The sequence below is a fragment of the Peromyscus californicus genome, unplaced genomic scaffold (genome assembly GCF_007827085.1).
Source record: "Peromyscus californicus insignis strain IS unplaced genomic scaffold, ASM782708v3 Scaffold_3__1_contigs__length_106647218, whole genome shotgun sequence".
Classification (NCBI taxonomy): Eukaryota; Metazoa; Chordata; class Mammalia; order Rodentia; family Cricetidae; genus Peromyscus; species Peromyscus californicus.
Genome location: NW_026294551.1, coordinates 102,272,672 through 102,300,352, shown reverse-complemented (window position 1 = coordinate 102,300,352; position 27,681 = coordinate 102,272,672). Strand labels below are relative to the sequence as shown.

Sequence of the window (27,681 nt, the reverse complement as noted above, 5' to 3'; positions counted from 1 at the left end):
TGACTTTCAGGAAAACCCTGGGATGCTTGAATGCCAGAGGATGGATGAATATGTTTCCAAAGAGTTGCTTTTCCCTGGATATGGAGGGCTCCTGCCTGTTAGGCCCAAGCAGACCCTGAAGAGAAGTAGGGCAGCTGGTAGGGAAGCCTAGACCAAAACAAACCTATGGTAGCTGAGGGGTGATGAAGTCACCCACACCTGTGCCAGGATATCAGAGACCTCCGCTCAGACCCAGTTAGGCGAGCACGGCTGGCTTGTGAAGAAAGTGGGGTAATTCAGAGGACTCCACCCAATCTCAGCTGACAACAGCTCAGAGGCCCACTGGGCTTCAGACACAGTGCATGACGCTTTCCCATTTTCAGATGAAGGAACCCAAACTTGAGATAAGGGTATGCCCCCAAATCCCTGGGCTGGGGTTGGTGATCATATTACAGAGAGAACCTCCATCCTTCTATCTGCCTCCTTGCCAGTGCCCTTCCCTGTCTGGCAATCCTCTAAGGTGGGGAGTCCTAAGACTCCAGGAGGGTAAGGAAGAAAGCTGCTGGGGCACACAGCTCCACCGCCCCCCAGTGGTCAGCATGCTGCCACTGACTAGGCCCGTGAGCTTTTACTGAAAGCCACAGCAACTTCCCTTTCACCCTATGAAATAAGTGACATCTTTCTCAACACCCGTTATCAATCTCTGACTGCTTTTAATAGAAGCAGTTCACAGTGTGTGGGGGTAGATATAAACAGATGGGAAAATGCTTGCCTCAGGTCTTTACAGAGAGAGGAGGTGGGGGGCTTTAAAAGCACACTGCACAAGGGCTGCAGTTTCTCGGGAGGCTGGGGAGAGGGATTCCTGGAAGACATGCAGCAATAAATGGTCCACTATGGAGACCGAGCTCCATGGCAGTACCCCATGCCTGTCAACATCACATTTTGCTGCCCAAGGACACGTGTCATAGAGGACTGGGGTTCCTCTGCCTGTGATCCCTTCTCTGGCCCCTGAAGCGGATCCAGAGAACCCACAAACACAGCAAGGGATGAACTGCTCCCTAGCTTTCCCTCAAGCTACGACTTTCAAAGGGCTTTTGAAGTTTAGTCCTCTGAGGCAGGTCCCCCCTCATGTGGCTCTTCTGAGGAACTGGACTCATGCAGATGAAGCACTATTTGATGCAATGGAGTTTTGGCAGGGAGCTAAGTAACATTGCAAGCATGTTCCTGAACATTTTAAAATAAACACTGACAGGGTGGAGGGTTGGGAACGTCTAAACAACCATTCTGAGTGTAAAGGATGGCGGAGGTCTGAGTGACTGCAGCTGTGTGGCCTCTACAGATGGGTGATGGAGGCAGAAATTCCAACTACAGGAAGTCTTTTCCCAGCACCACTTTGATGGGAAGAACAGAGCATCATCCAGGGCTGACTGGCTTGGAGTAGGGGTCTGGCAGTCATGCAGTCATGAAGGGGGCTGTGTCCTATGTTGCTTGGCAAGTGGCCTTGACCTTCTGACTGATTCCATTCCTTGAGCTAGGAGCCTTTTCCAGGCCACCTGGTCCTCACAAGAGAGAAGCATGCTGGCTGCTCCTGACCAGTAACAAAGGCTTTGAGTTGAGGACACTGAGATGGAAGCTGTTTTTCTCTGTCACACAGGTGACAAAGATGGTCGTTAGCCAGTTTTTCATGATTAAGAGCTATCATTAACATCACTAGACCTAACTCAGCCCAGCAACTGCACAGTGATGAATCCCTTGCACTAAAGCACTATGCTGGAACAGAACTGCTCACAGGGCTCACACTCTGGGACCTCTGAGACAGTGAATGACCAGATATAGTACAGTACCCATGTTCATGGTACTCGCACATTGGACATCACACTCTGGGCACTCCCACTGAATGCAGTCCAGTACAATAAGCTCCACCCATGTCCCTGATGCAGGAAAGCCCCACTTCAAAGTGCCAAAATCAAATTGCAGAACATGATGAATACAGTTCCAATTGTGTAAAAATGGCAGTCATTCAGTGGGTCAATATTTACTGAGTAGCAAATAAGAGCCAGGCCCATGTCAAGGCTGGGGTGACGGTGGTGAAACAAGAGACCAGATCTCTGTAGGAAGACAGGTGTGAGTGTGTATGTAGGTACAAGTGGCAGGGGACTGGCGGGGTGCATGCCCCAGGATAGACCGGAGAGGGCGTCGGGCAGGAGAGGAAGATGACATTCTCTTCTTATTGGACTACGCATAGTTTTAGCCTTTTACAACGTCAATCTGTTCAGCTATTATTTGGTAGTCAAACATGTATACAGCAAAGAGAAGCCAAGTCGTAGACTCGGTGGCCGTGTCCCACCTCATACCACCAGGACGGGCTTCTGTTCCAGTGTAAAGAGCAGAGATGGTGTTAGAAGTGAGCCAATTTCCCAACACTGTTAGGGGCTGTTGATCTGGCATCCTTTCTGCTCTGTGAGAACAGGGTTGGAGAGGGAAGACTAGCAGTCCAAAGTGCACTGTGGGGGAGGTTAGCCCACGGCTCGGGGTTGTAGGTACTTTCAGGCCTGAGGCTACACTTAATAGAACACAAAATTCAATTATACTGGGACTGCTGGGCTTCTCTTAGTCTCCCCTTCTGAGGTGGCCGATGCAGTGGAGAAGCGGTGGCCTCTCTAGGTAGCACCCTCTGGGTGTAGGGCTGCTCTGGGTCTCCTCTTTACTAAAAAAGCCTCTCCCTTAAGCTAGAAGTGGGTCCTGGAGTCTGGATCTAGAACATCAACCTGTGTCCTGAAGCAGAAACCCTTCTGGCTTTCATTCTGGCCAAGGGCATCTGATACCACCAGAGCTAGTCATAAGGAAGGCAGGGGTATTGAGGAACCAGGTTCTCTTGGCTCTCTGGCTGTTTCTGCCTGTCTTAGCAGTGTGCTGTTGAACTGTGCCTGCGACCTCTCAGAGCCTGGGGCCTCCGAGTGTAACCCACTGGCTGCTTCCACAGTACAGGAGGGTTTCGAGAGACGGTGCCTTTGGTCTGAAACGAAAAGCAGGGCAGTGCCACACAATTACGACCCCTTCCTTTGTGGGCAGACAGCACTAGCTGATAGAAAAATCTCGCAGGCTCTTCTACAAGGGTGGAGGCTCGAGAGGTCCTTGGGGTCTCCCTAAGGGTTCCCTCAGTGAGGAGAGCTTTGTCCGAACAGCTTCTTGCCCAAACTTTCCTCCCATCTACTTCAAGTGGCAAGAGCACCCTTACCTCACATGTGACTTAGCCAAGACTGTTGGCCTCAGTGTACTCATATCAAAGGAGAGCTTGTTAACAAATACAGAGTTTCTGTCAGTTTGGCTATAGCAGGTAAGAAGTTGGCCTTTTCAATCTCTAGTCCTGGGGATGGTAACATTTGTTTCTATCTGGGAGGCGCCTGCCTCCCAGGGCACTGATGGGAGAAGTGTACAACTTTTTTTTTTAAGATAGGGTCTTAACTATGTAGTTCTGGCTGTGCTGAAACTCCCTGTGTAGACCAGGCTGGCCTCAAACTCACAGAGAGCTGCCTGCCTCTGCCTCCTAAGTGCTGTGATTAAAGGCGTGCACCACTCTGCCCTGCAATATATAACTTTCTTATATGGCCCAGAAGTACCTGGGGCTGAATCCTACTATTACTCATACTTGGGGCTTAAACAAGCCCACTAGACGCACAGTTCACTAGACAAATCTATCCATGCTTACATCTATAGGCCACAAGAATCAATTTATTTAGACTCATTCCAATAAAACAAAGTAACAATACTGCATAGTAAATGTTCTCAAGACCATCTCATCACCCTTCTGCTATAAGAGTCCCAGTTGGGCCCTAGGGAGGCCAGGCTTCCTCCTGGCCACCAGAATGAGCCCTGTTCTCAGAAACAGTTGAGCCTGGTGGACTTGCAGGGGCCCTGAGATGGCCTAGCAAGTACATATACCTCTAGTGTCTGCTGGCACCAGCGATGGTGCAAGATGGCACAAATGCTAATGACTTTAGATTTTATGATGGTCACTCTGCATTTAGCTTCAGAGGTAGTGAAAAAATAATGTAGGTGAGCTTTGGCTCCAGCAATGTTATGGGTATAGTTTAGGATAGGCTAATCTGCCTATCTTGTTCTGAGGGAGGGGGAGGAACTGAGTAAATTCAATGAAAAATATTAAACATATAAGAGTGGTTCTCTGACATGACAGACATCTCAAAGGTAGGATTCTAAGGCCTCTTGTGGGGCTCCCTGGTACCCAGGTGTGTGAAAACTGTGAATCTGGAAAAGGAAGGGGCAACACTGAGTTCACAGATATGGCCTGAAAAGGCAGACCCTGGGTGATCTCTTCTGAGTAGTGAGTGAAATGACTTGGCTCCAGCCACCACCACCTGAACCCTCACATGGTAGCTGTCTCAAGAGGGAAACTGACTATGAGCTAATATCCCAGGCAGGTCTGTACTACAGTGGGGCATGAGTCAGACACCATGGACAATCTCATGGATCTTCACAGTGACTCTCCTAGTAAGCACAAAGTGACAGATCAGGTTAGATCACTTGCTCATGTCATGGGTAGAGCTCATCCTAAGCATGAACAAAGGACTGCTCTTCAGGCCTTGTCCTTGGCTTTGGAGCTTATATGCACATCCTAGAACCCAAGGCCATCAATACTTCTTGGGTGTAAATATCACCCAAATCAAGCCCAACACTGGCAATAACAGTAACTTGTGTTTGCCATACATAGTGCCCATGCTTTCTGTATCCGGTTTCACTTTATCCTCACAGCCTCCCTGGTGAGCAACTCTTACTTATGGTTCTCCCCTGCTTCCCAGAGGACTGGAAGCCTGAGGTACAGCAAGTCACTTCCTATGGGTATAAAGACAACAAGTGGCAAAGGGCACCCAGTAACTGTTCCTAAAGCTCTACGTGAGCTCCCGAGCCCAATCTGGTTCTACGACCCAACATTGCAGCCCTCTAGTCCATGTCCCTGCTTCTCCAGCTGCCCACTTTGCTGGAATTGGTGAAGTAGGGACAAGGAGACTAGCAATTCTGAAGCTCAAGGACTATTTATGGGCTTTTGCCTCTTGTGCTTGTCAACAGCAGTGATAGTTTAGGGACATGAAGCATTTGCTGATCAACCTTTGCCCTGGACAAATAGGCCTTCCCAGGGTTTGTGTAATGTCCTGAAATCAGTCAAGGCCCTCACTTTCAGTTCTAGTGTTTGCTCCTCAGATTTCTTCCTGCTTTGGGATGAGGGCCAGCTGCAAAGCTGAGAGGGTGCTGGAGGGCAGGCTCAGAATCACCCTCCAGGCCCTTTGCCAAGTCTTGACCGTCAGTAAAGCCACTAGAACAGGGGCAAAACACCTGCCCTGGAGCGAAAGCACCGAGAACTGGAGTACTGTGCCTAGCTTTTCTGCTTTCCCTGCTGTAGACCCGGGGGAACTGGGCATGAGCTAGGTACTGCAGCCAAAGGCAGGACTGGAGAATCTCCACCAGATAACATCCTTGAATGACAGGGTGAGTGAAGCTCAAGTCAAGCTAGAAGTCAATCTGCTGGGTAAAGCCATGGAGAGTTCAAGGCAAAACAGGCATGATTACCAAGCCCAGCCTGACCCTACAAGCACAACATGAGGTACTTGAGGGCGGAGTCCCATATACCTTGTGACAAAGTAACTTCTGACCAATAAATGAGGCGGTTCTTGGCTGAAGACTATCCCCTGCCAAGAGGTTATCAAATGTGAAATTGTTCTAAATACTCCATGAGCCTCATCTTGCCAATCTTCATTAGGGTCTTCTGCTGTTCATGGCATTTTGTTATCCTTACTGCACACTTGCAGAAAAAGACGAGGAGTGGCCAAGCTACAGCGTGAGTGGCAAGTTCAGGAGCTGGTTGGGTGTCTCTGTGGTTTCCAGGATGTGGTCCCCAACCTGAGCCCATCTTCTTCCTCTGCTTTCAGACAAGCCATAGATACGCCTGTCCTCCTGACCATCCAATTAAGGCCATGGAGGGAAGACTCTGGAGCCCTGGGCTGCCAGAGTCTACCCTGACACCCTGGGTTTAAAAGCCTCTTCTGTCATCTTCCTTCTGAGAAGGGTATCTGAGAAATGTTGTATAGCCCTTTAGAGGATGACAGAGCTTTGTGGAAGGGAGTCTGGGAGCTGGCTCCCTCCTCAAGCCCTGACAAAGGCCCCTACTCTCCCTGCATGAAGCCTGCTCATTTATGCACAGGGCCAAGGGGAGGCTTCCCCAAATAGGATCATGACTTACTCCAGAAGATGCGCCAGCATCTGGCCATGGGCCTTTTCTGCCTTCAGGATTGACAGCAATGCATTAATTTTTCCTCGAAGTAATCACCACCCAGCGCAGCCACTTCTTCCTCAGCAGCCTCTATTAGAGGTGCCAGCTGAGGGCACACTTGCTGAGGGAATAAAAGGGGCACCAGGTAGAGGGCGGGTGATTTACTCCACACAGCGACATAGAATTGACTTTTAGAGTTTCAGATTGCCTGCTGTGACTGTAGAGATGACTCACACAGAAGAGTAATGTGGGCCCTCAAATCCAGTCCTGGAGTCATTCCAACTGCTCAGGGAAGAACAAGGCCAACTCATGTGGCTATTATGTCAGATGTGGGTCAGAATGGCCAGGTCCCCAGGCATGCCCTCAGGGTCTCTGTTCGAAATAAGGCTGATGTCTCATTTTACTGGCTGAGTCCCTAATGCCCTCTCTCATTTTTATCCATTCACCTACTCCACCGGCAGGAATTCAACTGCGGACAGGAGGCAGGGTTTCTTTCTGCCTCTGAGTACCTTAGCACCCTTCTAAGTCAAACAAATAGAGACTCCAAAATAGAGAAAAATATGCAGCTAAGAATGCTGGGAACTAGAGTCTGGTAATCAGAAAAGGCCTTGCTGGGAAATGACTGGCCTACCCGGAGTTGGAGGAGGTCAGAGAGTCAGCTACGCACAGATCCCCCAGGGCCCTGATCAGGCCTTTACCTAGATAACAAATATGGATCACCAGCAAGGGAGGCTTGAGGTTGGTGTGACCACCAATATAGGCAGGGCTGTGTGCCTGGCCCCCACCATCCTTTCTCCATAAGGCAGCCCTGACAGCCTCCTTGGCTGGCCTTACCTGCTCTCTCTTTGGGGAAGGAAGGCAGGCAAGAGGCTGGGAGGAGAGGTTGGCCCAGCTCAGGGGAGAGGATTCGAGCAGGCTGGTTATTCTAGGGCTCTAGTCCCATTTTAACCAGGCATTTGGCTACTAGTGTTGGGCAGGAGTAAGGCTCGAGTGGCCAATAGCTCTGCAATGCAGGGATGGACGGAGAGGTAGTAAGACCAAGGGCTAACAGGCCTGGGGTCAGGTGAGCTGTGAGTGAAGGCATTTCTTATCTCCCCTCTTCATCCATTTGCCTAGCTTTGGGGCTGCAGGACTTCTCAGAGCCTCTGACCTGGCTTACCGGGGGCTTGCTATTGCAGGGCTTGGGGCAGGAAGCACAAACAAAAAGTTCTGCTGGAGGAAGAGTTCCAACTTGGCTGCATCCCTGAGTTTCTCTCTAACTGGGTGGGGAGTCATGGATACGTAGCCAGCTGTCTACCTCTGACAATCTGCAGTGCTAAATATAAGCTCCTGCCTACACACAACCAAAAGGCAAAACTAGAACATGGATTCACCAAATATGGCAGCTGGACCTTTATAGCTGGGGCATGAGGGACTGTTGCTCTGGCCACTACTGAGTCTGGTCTTGGGAGAAAGCATCCCTTTCCTGTCAGGAGGGAGAGAAGGCTATTGGGAGATGGTGCAGAAGTAGGCCTGCTTGTCTCTATCCCCGGAGCCCTGGGCTGCCCTTGCACATACCTCATTCCCAGGTCACCAACAAGCCCACTGGGACTTGTCAAGTCTCACTTTTTATTGATTGATTGATTGATTGGTCTTGGTTTTGCAAGACAGGGTTTGTCTGTGCAGCCCTGGCTGTCTTAGAACTCGCTCTGTAGCCCAGGCTGGCCTCGAACTCACAGAGATCCTCCTGCATCTGCCTCCCGAGTGCTGGGACTACACCACCACTGGCTAAGTCTCACTTTGAATCCCCACGTCTTTTCCCCATTTGTTTTGGTGCTAGAGACTGATCCAGGACTTTATGCATGTTAAACACATGCCCTACCACTGTGCTACATCTCTAAGACCCTCAACCCTTAGCTTTTACACATAACTGAATTCTGGTCTAGTGTTGGGGGCAGACTGACACTTGTTTTCAAGAAAAATATACTTTCTTCACAGCAGGAAGAAAAGTGAAATACTGGACTTGGGTTTCCTGGGAAGGAGCAGCCTAGGGGGATGTGGCAGCCCCTGAAGAGCTTTAGCTTGGCCCTACATAGCAGAGTAACCATTAGCAAGTGGATCTGGGTGTGTGTGTATGTACACATGTGCCTGACCTTTTGAGATAAGGTCTCTCACTGAACCTGTTACTTACTAGTTTGGTTAAAGTGGTTGATCAACAAGCCCCAAACATCATCCTGCTGCCCCTCCCCAGAACTGCTGGGATTGTAGGCATGCACCACTGTGCTTGGTTTTTTATGTGGGTGCTGGGGATCCAAACTCAGATCTTCATGGGCACATGGCAAGTATTTTACCAATTGAGTCCCCTCCTGAGCCCCAGATCTGGATTTCTACTAAGCAAATTACTCTGACTCCCCATGTGTGTGTGTGTGCATGTGTGTACACTCTGTGTGTGTGTGTGTGTGTGTGTGTGTGTGCGCGTGAGTGAGAGAGAGAGAGAGAGAGAGAGAGAGAGAGAGAGAGAGAGAGAGAGAGAGAGAGAGACTGAGACTCACAGGCCAGTTTCTAAAGTAAGTGTGGATTTTTTTTTAAGAGCTGTCAAAATTGAGGGGGATGTTTATAGACCTTGGCAAATTTTCCATCTATGTACATACACCTAAGGTCCAAATCAGAATGCTTTATCATGGTCAACAATGCCCTCATTTCTTGAGAAACAAAACCCAAAATGCCCTGTCACATTGGATTTCATTTTAAATTCTGACCACTTGAGTCAGACACTAACATTCTGCAGTAGACCCATGAATGACTGGAACTCTAATCCTTCCCTGGAGAAAAGTCCCTTTCAGAACCCATTGTGGGCTTTGGTTAAAATTCCTCCTGCCCCATTTCAGCTCAAAAAGCTCCACTGACCTCTGGCTCAGGACTGTTGGCTTAGATTTAAGGGCATGGGAAGGAAAGTGGTGGCCAGCTCTGTAACTAGCCAGCCCTATAGCTGGAAGACCTGAGTGTCTGGTCTGGGAGGGTTGAATCGACATGGAAGATGAGATTTAAGCCTATTGTAAAGAGCAAAGAGGCAAGGGGAGTTTGGGAGAAGTGAGACGTGCTACCTGAGAGAACCCTGGTCACAGGAAGCCATGCGAGCAGTAGGGACAGGGACTGGGTGACAAAGACAGACAAGAAGGCAAGGTGGAGCTGAGTGGCCAAGACTGAGGGAGGGCAAAGACATCCCAGGGAGAGCAGAGTGCGAGGAAGGGACTAAAAGAAGAGTTATGGCTGGACATTGCAAAGCAGAGGAGTCTAGAGCAAAGGCTCGTGCTGTTTCTGAGACTTCAGAGCCTGCTGGGTAGACCTCAGCCCAGCAAGAGCTGCCGAACTCCTGGGTGAGGTGGAGTCAAGGTCACATAACCCCAGAGCATCTCATAGCTAATATCCTTGTTTGTTCATCTCCCACACATTCTCTGGGGCTCCTTGGGTACAGTATGTCACAGAGAGCCTCTGCCAGCCTCTCCAACCCTGAAAGCTGTCAGTTTCCACATCTCTGTGGGATGGAGTAATGGCTCCCAAAGATGCCCAATGTTCTAATCCCTGGAACTTGAGAACAGGGAATCTTCAAATGGGACTTCACAAGTATAATTAACTTAAAAACTTTGAAATTGGGAGATTATTTTGGGATTGCTGAAGTAGGTCCTATATAATTAGAAGGAATCCTTAAAAGTAGAAGATCAAGGCAGAAGGTGGGGATGGAATGGTCAGAGGAAGGGAAAACCCACCATTGTTGGCTCTGAAGATAGGAGGAACGGACTCTAGAATCTTGGCAAGGAAAGAGGGCAGGTTCTCTCCTAGAACGCTCAGAAAGGAACCATACTGGGATTTGAGCCTAGTGAACCCACACTGTCCTGGGACCACAGAGCTATAGGGTACCCAAGTTTGCATAAATCTGATAGGGCAGCCACCTGAATCCAACACATACCACCTGGTATTCTGGACTGGACTGGTGACACCAGCCCCACATCCTTGAGACTTGACTTTGGATGGCTCACTGCCTACAGGTCCTCACCTGAGCTGCCTGCCTGGTAAACACTCATAAGAATATACTGGATTCAAGAATTCAGGCTCTCAACCAGTTCTGTTCCCTTCCCTGGCAAAGGTTCAACACACTATTCCCCATCTTTCTTGGGGCATCCAAACCCATCTTTGGGTGGGTCTTTCCTCTGCTAGATGCCACCAGCTGCCTAAAGGAGGGCTGGGCTGATGATTTTTCTCTTGTCTTTGATACCTGGCCCAGAGCCACAACTTAACCAATGATAGATGGGTGGTTCATTAGTGCGTAAGCATAGGATAGAGGAGTTCTATTCCAGAGCCCAGTGTATAAGTGCTGTGCTGATCTGTGCAGAGTACTGCCTCCTCTCCCCCAGCAGAGCATGACACTGAGTAGGCTACTGAACCTTGAGCTTCTCTGTTTTAGCATCCTCATCTGTAAAAGGTGAGGATGACAGAAACTACTTGGCCAGCTTGTAGGGTTCAATGAGTTAAGCTGTCTGAAACACTGCTAGCAGCATCTGGCCCTAGGAAAAAGTCACTAGGCGGTATCTGTGATCATTACTGTTTCACACATCAAGAGGATAGGAATGGAAGCAGCTGAAGCCAGGGGACTGGGAGACCTCAGGAAATGCCAATAACAGGGCCACATAACTCTAGCTCAAAGCCTCCTGCTGTATACTTATTGAGGTTCACATTTCTGTCTCTGATTTCAAAAAGAGTCCAGTATGGGGGAATCATAGGAGAAAGACACCAAGGTAGGAGGTAGAGAAAGCTGTAGGTTCGTCACCAGGCTCCTGGCCCTGGAGAATGCAAAGCAGAGCCAGGAGAGAAGTGAGTTTTATGAGAAGCTGTCTAAAGGCTAAAGGTTAACAGGGGTCATTTAAATGACATGCTTTATTTCCTGGCTTTGCACAGCTCTGGAAAACCCCGACTGGATTTTAAAAAATGCAAAGCATATTATACAATGCAGAGGACTGGCTCTGGGTAATGAAAAGTGAAGAATGCAAGAGATAATTTGGATGTACCAAGATGAAGATCCAGGAAGTTTTTGGGGGCGGGGGGGGGGTGTTCTGCATGAGGATTTGGCAGGGAGGGAAGAAAGGTTTGCCTAACCTGGGCTACAAAATGATGGTCTCCAAGGGGAGACTGGGAGGTGAACTGGAAGAGGAGATGGGAACTTTAGTTCTTAATTCTAAGCAGATGCTTTGGAGAAGCCGTGAGAAGCAGGGAGGCCAGCTCCATCTCCCTGGTCTGGTTGTCTGGCTCCAGCCTGCATAGTCTGTTAGCTCCTGGAACATTTTCACTACTGTGTCGGAAATGGGGCAGACTGCTTTCAGGACTGGCACTGGTCCAGGACAGTTAGGGACAGGCTGGGGTTCCCATGATGCAGACAGCTGTGAACTGTGTAAGGGAACCTCATGAAGAGCCAGGTCAAGTGATTTTAACAAAAGCACAGCTCGCCTGAGGACTCTTGTATGGGGGCTGCAGGGCTCTTTGGATTCAGCACTGAATGCTCATACATGGGACCAAGGGCCAGCAGGAAACATAGGAAGAGTGACCAACCCATCTCCCAAACCCTTCTCCTCCCTTAGGTATGGCACTTGAGGCCCCAGTGGGGCTAGTGAACTTATTCTTCATCATGGCTGGCAAGCTGTGTGTGGTTACTTTACACAATCCCAACTGCACACAAGCAGTCACTATGGGGAGGAAGAGGGGATGGCTGACTGTTACAGGGCTGGCTAGCTGTCCGTACCCAACTGGAAGAGCTGGACAGTGGAAGCATGCCTTCTCCTACCTCTCCTGAGAGTCCCCAGGCTTCTTATAGGAAGAGAAACCCACGTTGCGCCCAACATGCAAGCCCTCTCCTCCTGTGTGGAGTGTTTAAGGACAGGGACTACCTGCAGTCCTGCAGTTAGGATGGCGTCAAGCTCACTGAGGTCCATCACACACAAGGAGTTAGACAGCATATCTTCTCCACCCTGAAAGCCAATTTTGGGACCTAGACAGACATAGCTGTTACTTCACACCCAGAGCCACTTTCCTACTGATATCTAGCTGATCGGCAAGTGGGTAAGAAGAACTTCCAGGGGAAGGGCAATTCATAGAAAGCGGCAAGGCCGCCTTCATTCTGCCTAATACCATGGTTCCCAATACAGGTCATGCAATGGAATCCTCCAGAAGGCATACAGATGTCAAGGCTTTGCCCTAGAGCAAGTTAGAGGGGCTTGGCTTGGAGGTGCACTGGCTGAGGATCCCCTGCAGCTCTGTCTAACTCAGAACTGCTGGCCTCCTCGCTCACAGGGTCAGGGGTGGACTCCATGCTCCACAGCAGCTCTGCACACTAGGATAATGTGGAAAACAACAGTTACTTCTATTTCCAGGCAAGTCAAAGTAGAAATGGTAATTTAAGCTTTGAAATACTCTATTCTATTTCTCTTGCTCTCAATTCTCAGATACGGTTTCCTGTCATGATCATCCTGTCTCCCTGTCCCAAGTTCTGAGGGTACATGAGGGTAACTTCAGAGAAAGCGGCTTGCATGTAGGGTGTAGCATGGGTTTCTCTTCCTGGAAGAAGCCCTGAGCACTGAGTAGGGACATGGGAGAAGTAGGAAGATGGGGATTGAACTCATGGCTTTGTGCATTCCAGGCACTCTACTAACTGAACTACATCTCCAGCTCTGTAGATATTTCTTAAAAACTTAGTAGAGCAAAAGACACTGGACATTCACTTGAAAACTTGGTCTAGACCATGTACTGTGTCTGCCACACATTACACTAGTCACTAGGACTTCTGAAAGCCTCACTTGAGAGTTCTTAAGTCTTAGGTGAGGACATCCATTCTTTGTTCTTTAATAGAGATTCTAATAGCTACCCCATGGTATTCTAGTGTCTTCCTACTTGGTATGAGTTTAGGATCCTGGGAGGCACACTTCTAAGTACTTTGTCTAACCTAAACAGAACCCATCTTCCTAAGAGAATATAGGAGGAAAGAGCAGTGGGATTCCTCCAGTCTGCTCTCCAGTGGAGCTGCAGTGGGCTAGAATGAGGACAGGCTAAAAGCAGACTGGGGCCAGTCAGCAAGCTAGATGCTGGGGAGAGTGGCAGGCGGCCTCCTGGGTAGGGAGAGGAGAGGCACATGGAGACAGCCCTCTCCTTATGACTTAGACCTTCATAAAGGTCATAGTATATGTTGCTGTTTCAGTATCCCCAGAGATTTGTTTTGGGTATTCCGCCAATCCTCCTTCCTGAGGCAAGGGGAAGTCACTAGATCCTGTGTGATTCCTCTTTTGTTGTGCTAGACGGGGAGGTAGGCATGTGGTGGGCAGAGAGATGGCAGCTGCAGGGTCTAGAGTCCTGGGTGGGCACAGCCCCAGACAGCATCACTGAGCAGGCCATCCAAGAGATGTCTTGAAACTCAACACTAACCCTCAACCAGGCCCTCCTATAGATTCCTGTTTCCTCCTGTCAGCCAGATGGTGTCAAGGAGGCTGGCTTCATTGAGCAACGACACAAGGCAGAGCATGTGTGACTCAAGGGCTACTGAAGAGCCAGGATCGCAGAACTGTGAATGTCTAGGTAGCACTAGAAAGGATAGTCAGGGTGCTACACATGCAGATAAAGCCTTGCAGAAGACACCCAGACAGGAAGTCAGTGGCCATAAAAACTTCTGATGTCTGCTGAGGAGAAGTAAAGGAGCTGCTCCCTCCAAGGTCTGTGTTCTGGGTTACAATAAGAGTGGAGGAACCACAGGCAGTGAGAAGGGTCAGGCTTTTTTTTTTTTTACCCACCTGCTGCCTGAACTGGCCAATTTTCTGAGCACTTTGGTGTAGAAATGAGAGATGGAGAGAGGGGCAAGGCTACTCAGGGATTTCAGCCTGGATGAGGAGAGCCAATAGTGGGCTTTATGGAGAGGTAGGCTTGGGAAGAACTGAAGCCAGCTTTCTGGCCTGGCGGGTCTCAGGGTGTCTTGGCTGGTGCCTATGGACTGGGCTCTATGAGGCCATGTCAGGACTGCTCAGCTCTGTCAGCAACATCTTACCCTCCTAACAACTTCAACAGAGCCACAAGAAGTCTGAGGTGGAAAGGTCATTGAATATGCCTTAGGATACCAAAACAGGCACTGGAAACACCAGCCCTGCCACTGAAAGTGTCCAGAATTCACCTAGCTCCCAAGGGTTTCAGTGGGCCTCAGATAGCATGGTTCTTTGGGCAACTAACTTTAAACCACTTCCCTTGTTTGAGACGTCAGCTGTGACTCATGTTCAAATGCATGGGACAGACAGGACTTTGGAAAATAGCTTCAAGCTTTGGAGTGTCTTCTGTAGAAAGAATGATTTTATAGAGAAAGAAGGGCAGAGTCCCAAAGCCAGTCTTCCTCATGCAGGGCCTCAGCCCCATGCACAGGCTGCCATCTGGAAAGCTGCCTCCTAGCTTTTGTCTTGGTCAGAATTGTCCATAGCAAACCAAAGAGGGCATAGTCTAACATTAGGCGTCCTTGTGATCTCAGCAGAACATGTCTCTCTAATGTAGCTCAATTATGATTGTAAGTTTATAAAACAGGGAGATTACAGGAATATACATTAAACCACATCAATGACTGCTACTGAGAAAAAATAAGTCCAGCAGACAGGTACCAATCAAATAATCAATACGCAGGAAACAGCTACATCACCCTGCTTTAAAAGAACCAAATAATGCTGCAATTGGATTTACTTAGAAATTTTCCACTTGAGCAAAACTGACAGCTGTATTATAATCACATTTCCAGTCAGTTTATAAGATACAAATTTCATTTCTCCGTATTTCGACTTCATTTCTGAAAAGTGGCCAGCAACATTATTCATCAAGTATACATAGGAGAAGTCTAATTCATAGAGAGGGAAATGGCGCTCATCCCGAGTCTCCATTTCCTCAGAGGATGGATTTAATTCAAATCTGTCTTTTTCCCCCTGACCCATCCAGTTCAGAGACTCAGTTTCTAAGCAGAGTAAGAATGAAGGAAAAAAGGGATGAAGGAAAGTAGGGAGAGAGGGAGGGGAGGGAAAAGTGAGAGGAAAGAGAGAGAGAGGTGAAAGAGAGGAGGGTACTGATTTTAGCCCTCAGAGAAGAAAAATGATTTGGGGTCACTGAGTTGCTGAAATGAAAACAAACCATAGTTTAAAGAAACTACCAAGAACGGTGTAAGATTCTTGAGATGTTTCACTAGATCAGTGTGTGTGTCAACTAGAAACCTTACATATTTAAACAGCTAGAACCAAATGTCAGCAATGCACCATCCATTGACCTTAAATGAGAGACGACACTTGTAAGTCTCCACCCTTCTATATAATTCAAGCTGCTGCTAAAGTCCGAGTTGGCACAATCCTGCAAGCCTTTCCTGAGTGACTTCCGTGTGACAGGTGCTGGGCCTGGCACCAGGAGACACAAACTAAGCAGGAGGTGCAAACTCATTTGAGGTGTGCTTGAAGAGTGGGGCCAGATGCCTATTCAGGAGCAGAGCAGAGATGGGCAGTCGGGCCACATGTTGCCAGGCAGACAGACGTGTCACAGCCTGGGCAGGGGAGGCGCAGAGGACTGGACCGAGGAGGTAAAGGGTGTAGCTGCAAGGCTGGATAGTAAGCCTCTGATCACGGGACTGGAAGTGGGGGTCAGGAGTAACTCTAAGACCTGTTGGGTGACAGGAAGGTAGGGACACCCACTAGGGTGCTTCACTAACGAGATCCTGTGTGGGCTGTGCTCTCTTTAAAGAGCACGAATAAGCCAGGGACGGTAGGCCCAAGACCCACTAAACCACAGTCCCCTTGCAACCCAGTTCTCCAGATGCTGTTTACACGTGTCTCCTGGGTTTCATGTTAACAGTGTCAGCCCACTTCAGTCTGACACTGAATAAACCACTTCTCTGGGGCTGCAGCCTGGATGCCTGACCTGAGGCCCCCCCACTACAGTATGGGCAGTTCTGCTCAAATTGGCAGGTGCCCTCATTCCTGGAATATGCCTTCTAACTAACAAGCCTGCAGGACTTCCATTTCCCAGTGTGTGTCTTAGACAGGGATGCTCATGACACCATGCTTTCTCAGACTCCTATAGAAGTTCTTTTAGAGAGTAAGGAAGTTATTTTAGCTCTCAGTATATAGCCAGGACATGGATGCTGACTATGTTTATTGCCAAAGTCTGCACTCACTACACACCATGCAGAGGATTTCCAAGGGGATCTCTCTTCTAGCCTACAGAATGCAAAAGCAGGCACTGTTAGACTCAGTTTATCAAGGAGGAAAAGGCCCATGGGGTAAACTAATTTGCCCAATATCACACAGCTAGAATGCACACCCAGACTTCCCCAAATCTTAGGGCCCTGGTTTCTGAACACAACATACACTGTTTATTAAATGATAAATTTCCAAAGGACTGATCTCCATCTTACCACTCCCTTAAACTTTTATTCTGAAAAATTTCAAACTTCCAGAAAAGTTTAAAGATGGCTACAATAAACACAACATGTGTCCTTCATTTACTTAGCAGATTTAATGGCACCAGGCACTTTACTCTTAAACGTGAGGTTTCCTCACTAACAACAAGCACACACTCCCACAGAACCACAAGGTCATCATCACACCCAGGAAACACAACAATGATTCCAGTCATCTTACCCAATCACAGCTTCACATGCAGGTTCCAAATCCCAGCTGCCAGAAAGAGATCCTTTACTTAAAGATTTTAAAACCTCGTTTCCAGATTACAAGCAGATGTGTGTTTCTGCATGTGGGTATATCTGTGTGAGTGCACATGCCCTTTGAGGCCAGAGGTCTGTGAGTACTGGAGTTAGTCATAGACAGTTGTGAGCTGCCTGGCATGAGCACTGGAAATGGAACTCAGATCTTCTCAAGACTAGTGTGAGCTCTTAACCCATGAGCCATGGCTCCAGCCCACTTAAAATTTTCTTAATCCAAAATATATCCACGTTATTTACTTTCTGGGTCAGGGTTTCCCTATGTAGTCAAGGATTACCTTGAACTAATAATCCTCCTGCCTTAGCTTCTTGAGTCTCAACATCACAAGCATATGACACTATATTCAGCTTTCACTATCATTCATTCATTATTTTGTGGTACTGGGGATTGAACCTAGGTCCTCACATGCTAAGCAATCATTTTCATTTTTTTTTTTTTTTTTTTTGGTTTTTTCGAGACAGGGTTTCTCTGTGTAGCTTTGCGCCTTTCCTGGTACTCGCTTTTGAGACCAGGCTGGCCTCGAACTCACAGAGATCCGCCTGGCTCTGCCTCCCGAGTGCTGGGATTAAAGGCGTGCGCCACCACCGCCCGGCTCATTTTTCATTTTTAATAGGGTTGTTTGCATGTTTTGTATATTAAATTAATTAATTTTTTGCAGTGCTGAGCATAGAACTGAAAGCCTTGTACATGTTAGACAAGCACTCTTCCACTGAGCTAGCCCAGCATCTACAATGCTGGAAGACCAGGCTGCTCCCTTCCAGGGTATTACATGTCTGCCTTTGGTTTTCACTATGCTTACTGTTTGTGCTAGTTTCTCATTTTTTACCAGTATGAAGCACATGGTCCTGCCTGGGTCATCAGCAAAATAAGCCAACCGAGAATTGTCGAGAACTGACAGACAGAATTGCAAAATGGTCATTGGCTTTGCAAGACAAATCAATGAGTTCACATTTTTACAGACTTACAATCAAACCACATAACCTGCTTGGGGAGCTCTGTGATACTTTTTCTGGAAATGGATCTCCAGGCAATCAGACAAGCATAGCCAGATGCTCACTGGGCCTAAGAGCTCTCTGCAAGGGAACTAGAGAAAACAGCAGATGGGGGAACTGTTGAAACAAGGGGGGTCCTCTGCAAGGTCTTTCAAGATATTCACAGAGGGCTAGGGTTATAGCTCAGTGGCAGACTACTTGCCTCTATTGTGCAAGGCCCTGGGTTCAATCCCCAGCATTGCAAAAACAAACAGTCCAACCCCACAGTCATACTCATATCCATCAGTAAATGAAAGAATAAAAGGAGGGAACTGGGCTGGATGTCAAACATAGATCAAGACTTGAGGGCAGTGTGACACATGAGCTTCCCTGGACCTTTACTGAGTTGCAGCAAGCTTGTTCTGGGAAACAAGTGAGGCTTGGGGGGGGGGGGGGGGCGGGGAGGCTGAAGTTGGAATATACCAGGTGTGCCAACACAAGAGCAGTAGACAGAGGGAGCTGATGCCAGAAGATGCCCGACTTGGAGCGTCACCCAGGGCTCTGCATGGCGTTCCGAGTGGGAGGGGAGACCACAGTCTGACTTTCGCTTTGAGAGGCTGACATTACACACTGAGAGGAAACTGCAGGCCCCGAGGGAGAAGCAAACGTCCCGCCCGACAAGAGGTGAAAGACAACAGCAGCATAACCCGAGGTGCTGGAGGAGGGGGTGCAGGGAGATAGGTGGTCCACTGACACCTGACAGGAAGAGCTGAGGAGCACTGACCAATGAAACTGGAGAGGGAGAGAAAGAGGAGGAGGTCAAGATGAGCCCAAAGCAAGATGGCACTGTGAACAACTGAGGCAAGAAGGCTACAGGCTGGTTCTATGGGAAGGTGGATCCAGGTGCTCTTCAGAACAAGAGAAGCATCCTGAGATGCTGCTGGGAACACAGGCTTAGAGTTCAGAAGAATCTCATGGCTGGGGACAAGGGTGTCCCCACACAAAAAGGGGTGGCCATTAGCTGTCTGGTGGGCAGATGCAGACTCCACATGGCTAGATCCTCTCAGACTCAAAAGGAATAGGAAGTTAGGTTTCTACAATGAAATATTCTGACTTTAAAATGTTGGTAGCTAACACAAAATTTTCTTGCTAACACTACCAGTTGTCCTTTTAGGACACAGTAGATACTGCTATGGCTGGAGGTCACACGGTGGCTGGCTTCTGGCTTTACCAGGGGCTGCCTATGACGTTAGTAGGGCAGGGTGAGAGCAGAGGAATGCAGGTCCACTTCTAACTCCAAAGAGCAGCCAGCACCCCGGAGTCTTGAGATTTACAAAATGGTGGCTACTCAGTCAACTAGGAAGAAAACTGTAAGTCCTTATCTGCTGGAGAGGGCTGGGAAAACCGTGACAATTAATGTATGCTGGGTGCAGGCACATTGTATAAGGAAAGACTTGGACAGATGACACAAACTCAGAACAGTGAGGCTGAGGCCTAGAGGTTGGTGAGCCAGAATGCTATTCCCTAAAAGTCTCTTTCCTTCTCTGTTCTCTCCTTCCTTTACTCAGCAGACGTGGCCTACGCTGCAAACAGCTCACCACCTCTGCTCCATGCCAGCCTCCTATTCAGGACAACAAAGGGAGGCTTCAGTTAGGGCAAAAGCAGCGTACTTCTTCCCAGGGTGTGACCATCTTTCTGTCCTGGGTGGAAGCCACCTTTAGTATGATCCCTGCTGTGCAGGACCAAAGACCTGGGACTGGTCAGCCGAGTTCGCTAAGACTGTGTCTCTTATCAGAGCAACAAGGTCAATAAATACTTGTTATGTCACGATTCCTGCTGGGTAGAGTCGGCATTTCTTTAAGTCTACCAGACCTTATCATGGAGATAAAAGTGCACCAATCCCAAACCTCTCTCCTAGCATCAGCTGAGGTTGCCATGAAGACAGAAACATGCCAGACTTTCAACACTCAGCTACCACCCAACCACTCCAGGGTCAGCTTTATAGAAATCTTTTGTATACTTTGAAGTATGATGATCTTCAATATTACAATCACCAAAATAATTAAACAAACAACAACAACAAAAGCCAGCCAACAACATGGTAGCACCAGGTTTTAAAATCCCTATTGCTCCGAGTTTTCTGAATGTCATTTTCTTTAGCAAAAGATGTAATTTGCAGTCAGGATGAGAAAAGCCAACCAGCCATTACTTTCTTAATGGCCAACTACCCAAAAAGGCTCAGTTAAGTGATCTCAACTAGCAACTAATCAATTAAAATTGATAAGTGAAATACTTTTAACCTTTATTTCAGCAGGGCCCTTCCTAGGGGAAGGAGCGAAGGAATGTGAATTCCCAGCATAAAATTTAATTCCATTTCACGGATACAACATTGAAAGGAGCCGTCTCCTTCTCTGCATGGATCAAATCAGAGAAAGACTGGTCCTCAATCAATTCTAGCCTTATAGAAATCACCGTGGCTATTTTTCAGGGTGCAGGGTCAAAGGAGACAGGCAAAGAGGGTCATAATTTCTTTCTTTCTCTAACACACGGAGAGATGAAAGCAGGACACTTGTACTCATTACCCCCATCCCATCTCCTGCACATACACATTAATTTAAAACAGTAAAAATAGATTTTTTTTTTTCAAGACAGGGTTTCTCTGTTTAACAGCCCTGGCTGATTTGTAGAGCAGGCTGGCCTTGAACTCACAGAGATCCTCTTGCCTCGGCCTCTCAAGTGCTGGGAAAAATAGATCTTTTAAAAAGAGACTAATGCACCAGAACGCTCTGACTCAGAGAACTGTGTCCTTCAGTGTGTATGTGCCCCACGGCCAATGGAGGAAAGAGAAAGCCACAGAGGTTTGAGAACGGTTCCAAGAACACCACCATCTCTTTTAAATCTCGATGACAGAATGGCCAGGGAGAAGCATGCTTGTGATCCCAGCACTCTGGACATGAGGCAAGGAGACCTCAAGTTCAAGGTCAGCCTGGCCTATTTTGAGATACTCTGTTTCAAAGATAAAATTTTTATTTTATTTTACCTTATGTTGCAGAGGGAAATTTGAAGCAACGAATGATGGTGTCCTGGTTATTTGTTTTTTTTTTCCCCTTTTACTTTTTTTAAAAATCAACTTGACACAGGCTAAAATCTTTTAAGAGGGGACCCTCAACTGACAAAATTTCCTCACAAGATGGGCCTGTGGGCGTGGCTGCCAGGGAGTCAACGATTCATGCTGAATGTGGAGGGCCACGCCCACTGCAGTGGTGCTGTGGCAGTGGAGGGCCACGCCCACTGCAGTGGTGCTGTGGCAGGTGGAGGGCCACGCCCACTGCAGTGGTGCTGTGGCAGGTGGCTGTGTAAGAAAGCAGACTGAGTGAGTCATGAGGAACAAACCAGCCAGTGAGCACACTCCTCCATGCCTTCTGCTTCAGTTCCTGCCTCCAGGTTCCTGCTCTGAGTTCCTGTCCTGACTTCCTTTGATGGTAGACTGTGATGTGGAAGCTAAACAAACCCAAGTTGGTGTTGGTCACGATGTTTTATCATAGCAAAAGAAGCCCTCACTAAGACAATGGTCAATACAGTTCAAGGCTATAGGCTGAGCACATGTCTTTCTGATTTGCAAAGCCCTCATTCTTACCTAAACACTGGTGACTTGTTTTGGGGGTTGTTGTGTCTTTTCATTTTGATAGTTTGTTTTTTATGGGCTTTCTTTTGGCATCAAGAGACCCCTTTTTCCACTGGACTCAGACAGAAAACTTTTAATCCACAATACCAGAAAGGCCAGTGCTATTCTCATCCTGTCAATGAGGGCCCCACTCTCACTGGACCTCCTACTGTCCAGCACTGACCTTTCAGCATGGTCCTGGGTCAACGGCAGTTCAGACTGCATGCTGTGCACACTCCCCACCTCCGCAACAGGTGACTCAATAGAGCAGTGTCCTGGGTCCCCTAGCCCACTGGTACAAGCCAAGATGGCCAACTCACTCAAATCCAAGACATCATCTGTTTTGATCAGGTCCTCCTCCCGAGTCAGTGGCAACTGGGTCTCAGGTTCCCCACGCAGCTGCAGTGACAGGGACCGCAGCATGAAGAATACTCGGATGGCCTAGATAGAGCAGAGAGCAGAGGAGAGTGGAGTTTCAGGGGTGTTTTGGAGAGGTGCCCTGCATGAAGGCATTTCATGATGACTCTTGGTTAATAGAAAGGAAGAAGGGGACAAAACACAGGCCAGCATTGAAGTACAGTGGCCTACAGCTGTCACAGTAAGAGATACTTCAGGCTGGGGGAGTAGCCTGCTTCAGTTCATAACAGGTGTAGGCCAGGGTCACTTCACTGGGCACCTGTCATTTGCCAGGACCTGTCCCCAAGGGTCATGTGACACATCTTTAACACACATCTCCTGCCTGCTAGCTTGTCTATTCCACAGCCAGCAAATAGCTAAGACTCAGGGAGGTGAGGAGAGCTGCCTGAGACAGCACTTCTAGGAAGGGCTCCAACCTGCTCCTCCATGAGCCAGCCCAGGGGCTGGGAGACAGAAATCACCAGCATGTGTGCCAGGGCCTATCTAGTAAATGTGGGCACAAGATAAGAGAGTAACATGCATGGAACTTTTTGATCTGGCTAGACTCACTGAAAGTCCAACTCCATCTTAAGTCTTCCACCTCTTGGGCCTGGGCCTTAGGAGGAGGAGTATGATAGAGACAGGTGAGGCCTGATACCTGGCCAAATGGACAGCAATGTCCTTGGGGCCCCTCAGGCTTTCCCAGCTCATCTCAGGGCAGAGACAGTTTGTTAGCACAAGCATCCCTGGCCCATGGAAAAGGGATCTGTCAGCATCCAGTACGGCCAGGCATGTCCTGAGAGCAGAGAAAAGGCCATGTCACCAGCTGCCAGTGACATCTGTGCAGAAGCAGACCTCAGCCCAAGAATCAAGCTTGCCAGCCACCAACCAGAGAGCCCAGAAGCACAGGGCAAGCCACAGGTCAAGGTACCCCCCGCTCCAGGTCTCTCCCTGACATGGAATGGTGGACTCCACTGGGACAGCTCCAAAGGCACACAGACAAGGTCAGCATTGCCCTCTACCCCCACTGTGGTGGATAAGACACAGTAATCCCTAACTCTCTGGCTATGGTACAGCCCTGAGACAAGGTTGGAGGGCACAGCCAGCACAGGCCTGCAGAAAGAGGTTGCCCCCGGCCCCTTGATAAATACCACTACCTACATAAAGGAGGATCAGGGCAAAGCACTGTGGCTTCACACAGATGAATTCTTGTTTGTGGTAAAGATGGTGACAGTCCAGCCTTAAATGAAGGGAAGACACCTTTTATTCAGGGGGAACTTTCAAGAAAGGAGAGAGGACAAATTCTTGCCTTCAAGGGGCTGGAGGGACACTGCATCCTGGTGGGCCCAGGCAATAAGTATCTTTGAGTAGCTACTAAAGCCCTGATCCGGCCTTGGAGCAGGCTCCTCGTGTAGAAACTTCAAGAGTACTCCACAGCCCTGGCCTCATCTGAAGGAACACAGCCTTCTGAGTAGAGCGGAGTACAGGACAAAGGCAGCTTTCCCACTGTGATGGTGGAGGCAGCATGAGGGACCTGACCTGAATGTCCTTAGCAGATTTTAAAGTCTAGTCTTCATAGAGACAGCCGCACCAACTGGAAGAAACAGAGGTGTGATTCTACTAAAAATCTAGAGCTTCTGTCTAGTAATCACCTACTATGTGCTGGGGTTTAAGGGTTCTGTATTATAAATTTAAGACTATAGAAGCAAGAGTGGCTGCTGAGAAGGGCGGAGTGAGCTTGGCCCACACAGCTGCTAGGAGGGTGAGCTGCGCCTCTGTAAGGTCAGGCACACATGACATAGCCTAGTACACCAGGAAATCCAATCCCTGTGCCAGGCAAGAGCAGACAGCACTAAGATGGGAAGTGGGGAGGGGTGTCACTGGGATTATCTGATAGCATGAGGTCTCAAGTAAGCGGTTACAATTTAGGGATGAGGAGAAAGAAAAGGGTCTCCTGCAGCCATGTCCCATCACGGACAAGATTTATGACTATGCTGAGTATATTCCTTTCAGTGCTGATAGCAAGACTCCCAGCAGGGCCATGGCTAAGTTGGGAAAATAGAAACACATGCTGCTTTCTGTAGCCTATCCCTTGGAAGACTGAGTCTTCCCAAGGAATCCAGGAGCTGGGAATTTGGTTCTTAATGTAGGCCTTTTGATAAAACATTTACTTTTGCTCTACAAATATTGAATGGAAGATATTCCCCAGGAATACAAATAAAAAATAGTCATTTAAAATATAAAATAGAATATATACCATATAAAATACCATTTCAAACAGCAACTTTCAAGAGAAAAGTCACATATAAATGTAGCCCATGTCCAAGAACAGAAAGAGGTGAGTCCTACAGGGCAGGGTGTTCCTCATTGCAAAAGTGGGCTCCTTAGGTCGCTGGAAGGGCTGACAGGCATGCTATCCTGCGCCATGGCTACTTCACGCCACCACCCTGGAGACATTAGTAGCTCCCTCTTACCACTCACAGCCATTGAGCACTGTGTGGGGCCATAGGCATGATCTCATTCGGGATTTTTTTTTTTTTTGAGACAAGGTGTCTCTGTGTAACCCTGGCTGTCTTGGAACTCACTCTGTAGACCAGGCTGGCCTTGAACTCAGAGATCCGTCTGCCTCTGTCTCCTGAGTATTGGGATAAAAGGTATGCACTACCAAGCCCAGCCTATCATTTGAGCCTCTTAATGACCCTATGTGGTTCCAATCTGACAGAGAAACTAGAGCCCAGGGCTGTTAGGCTGGCTGCCCAGGGCAGCTCCAAAGCCTGTGTTCTTCTGACCACATTCCTTAGCCTTCAAAAAGATTCAGGGCTTGGGCCCCAGATTTTTATCTTCTTTTCTTGGCTAAATCAAGATACACAATTTTAAAGCCATAACCAAAAGGAACAAGAAATGATTATTGTTTCAGATCCTGGAAGGCAGAAGATCAAATTTCAAAAGGGAAGGCAGTTGACTGAGCTCTAATGTGAAGAAGAAACTTCCATTTCTTAGCTCCCATGAGTCTGGAAGCTAACCTTAGTCATTTTCAGTATCTGGAGAACCAGGCCATTCAAAGGCTTTGGAGGGGAAGGTCTGGGGTCAGAAGGATCTCATCTCTAACTGGGGCTGAAAGAACATAGGAATTCCCCGAGGCTAGGGCTCTGGGGAGGGGTACACGGTGAGTCCCCAGTGAGGGTGCACCATGGTACAAGTGGTAGTCTGAGCCTTGGGCTGGTCCTGGGACAGGTACTCAGTTCACCTCTGCCGGCTCCCTTGGCACATTTGCAAGCTGCTGGGGTTAGGTGACAGTCATTCAGGTTAGAAGCCCACCAGGGTGGCAGAAACAGCTATGAAAGTCAGTCATCCTGAAAACAGGATTGAAGCAGTTTGATGTGGGCCCAGCCTAGAGGGAAAGCTAGGTGGTGATGCTAGAGATGTACAAAAAATATCCATACCCTTTGAACCAGAAATTCTGCTTCTGGGAACTTCTCCTAAAGAAATAATTCAAAAGAAAGAAAACATTGTGTTCATGAAGTAGCTCTTACAGTTTAGCTGAAAAAGAGTGAAATATAGTGGAAGCACCCCAAACTCTGACTAATGGGAAAACACCTATGGGAACTATGGCAGAAGTCTATGGGAAATCTTTATGCAATCCGAAGAAGTCACTTAAAAACTGTCGGACAGGTGTGGTGGCACATGCCCTGCCCTTGGGCTGTAGAGGAAGGAGAATCAGGAGTTCAAGGTTATCCTTGGCTAGAAAGTGAGCTCAAGGCCAGCCTGAGCTACAAGAGACCGTGTTTACAAATTAAAGAAAGAAAGAAAAAAAAAGTCTCCTTTGTGAGCTGGGGGTGACGTCACTGGTGGTATGCAAGAGGCTCTGGGAAGCATAGCCAGAGCTTCAAAAACACTATCACAGCCCACTCCCGATACCTCTGCAGCTCGCCTGTGCCCCGGAAGCTGCCCCTGCTCAGGGGTCAGGAAGGGCAGCAAGATGGCTTCTGCCAGCAGGGTCATGCAGGCAGTGAAGCCATACACTCCATTAATAAGGTTCCCTGACAGAAGAGACAATCCTTAGTGCCTCTGAAGCTACGGGATCTGGTGGACTACCCTCCCACTCATCTATAATTTCACAGTCTTCTAAAGGAAATACACCCCCAGATTTGCTGATGCATCCGAGGCCACCAGACACTGCAGTGATAATAAAAACATTACCTCAGAAATACAGAAGGAAAACTATGTCTCAAGAAGAAATGGAATTTCTCCAGCGTGGAGGCCCAGAATGATCACTGTGGTTGCTGTCTGCCACCAGACAAAAGGATTATCTTCACAATACAGGACTTCCAATGCGTCAAATAAAACTGTCTATTAAACAGCCTTAACAGAACAACGGCAACAACAAGCCCACTATCACAACGGGGACTGACCCACGAGAGGAGAGGCGAGCAAGGACACCTGCACCATCAAAAGAGGAGGAGTCTGGAGGCAGAGACGGCAGGGGGGGGGGGGGAGCCTCTCAAGTGTTGAAATCAGAGAGACCATTCTCCTTCCTTTCAAAACGCTGGGATTGGCTGAGTTTTCTTTAAAGCGTAACACATAGCCAAAGAATGGAGCAAAGTATACCACTTCCTGGAAGTCAATAGTGACAAACACAAAAACTGCTGTCCTCTACAGGGAACGTGGAAACAGAAGTGAGGACACATCTATAATCCCAGATATCTGGGAAGCTGAGGTAGGAGGATCACAAATTTGAAGCCAGACTGGACTTCCCAATGAGACACTGTCTCGAAACCAAATTTAGAAAAGGCAGAACACTTGCTGAGCATGTCCACACCCTGGTTCCATCCCTAGTACCAAAAACAAAACCCCAGCACAAGGACCTCTGTTTTGCACTGGCTTCCCAGACAGCCTATGAAGGTGGCTGGTGCTTCAATTCAGATTTTAGTATTTGCCAGAGCCCGCTGCTGGGTCTTTTCCTCTTCACTAAGTTTAGCAGTCTGTGAGTAAACTCCTCTTGCTCATCTAAGACACCGGCATACTCCACCACTGTCCCCCCATGTCCTTTTGGTGTTTATTGTCTGCCAGGAACTCCACAGCCATACTGTCAGCTACTTCAGGTAGAAGCTGAGGAGGGCACAGGTGGAACTTCAGGCTCAGGGAGGCTGAGTAATGCTCCTAAGGTCACACAGAATAGGGCTTAACGTCTGTGGGCCTGACTCATGTATTCTTTCTTAGGCACTTCTTCCAACTGCCCCTACAGGAGTGGGGATAGCCCAAATCCCAAGTTCCAGTTCACTCATTCTCCCTGGACCCCAAGAACTCTGATGACTTTTGTTTCAACATGGCTGGCATGACTCAGGGGCACTTTTGGTATTTTTGGGTCTTACACTTAAAAAAAAAAAAAGTATTTGTATTGTGTGCACATGTGGAGGTCGGAGGACAACTTGCAGGCATCTGTGGTTTGCTCAGGGGACTGGGAATGTGTGCTACTTGAAGATACAAGGTCCCCACTTCCTCTGCTGCCCCTGAGCTCGTGGTTAAAAGTGCCAGCAAGATGAAGGAGGCTTCTTGTCTGAGGCACACACCACTTTATGTGCTTTCTGAAATCCTGAAGTGAAACCCCTCTGCTTCTCTGGCCACAAGCAGACCAAGGAAGAA

At 48.3% G+C, this 27,681-nt stretch overlaps 1 protein-coding gene and 1 pseudogene across 3 annotated transcripts in view; one reads left to right on the top strand and one right to left on the bottom strand.

The window, feature by feature from the left end:
* Clec16a (C-type lectin domain containing 16A) overlaps window positions 1-27,681 on the bottom strand; it is a 219,967-nt gene that overhangs the window by 86,656 nt on the left and 105,630 nt on the right. For all 3 annotated transcript variants that reach the window (XM_052759465.1, XM_052759466.1, XM_052759467.1), the window contains exon 18: window positions 21,963-22,083. In XM_052759465.1, the coding sequence (XP_052615425.1) occupies window positions 21,963-22,083 (121 nt within the window). The remainder of the gene's footprint in view (window positions 1-21,962; window positions 22,084-27,681) is intronic.
* Window positions 25,647-26,406, top strand: LOC128121447 (alpha-ketoglutarate dehydrogenase component 4-like; annotated as a pseudogene).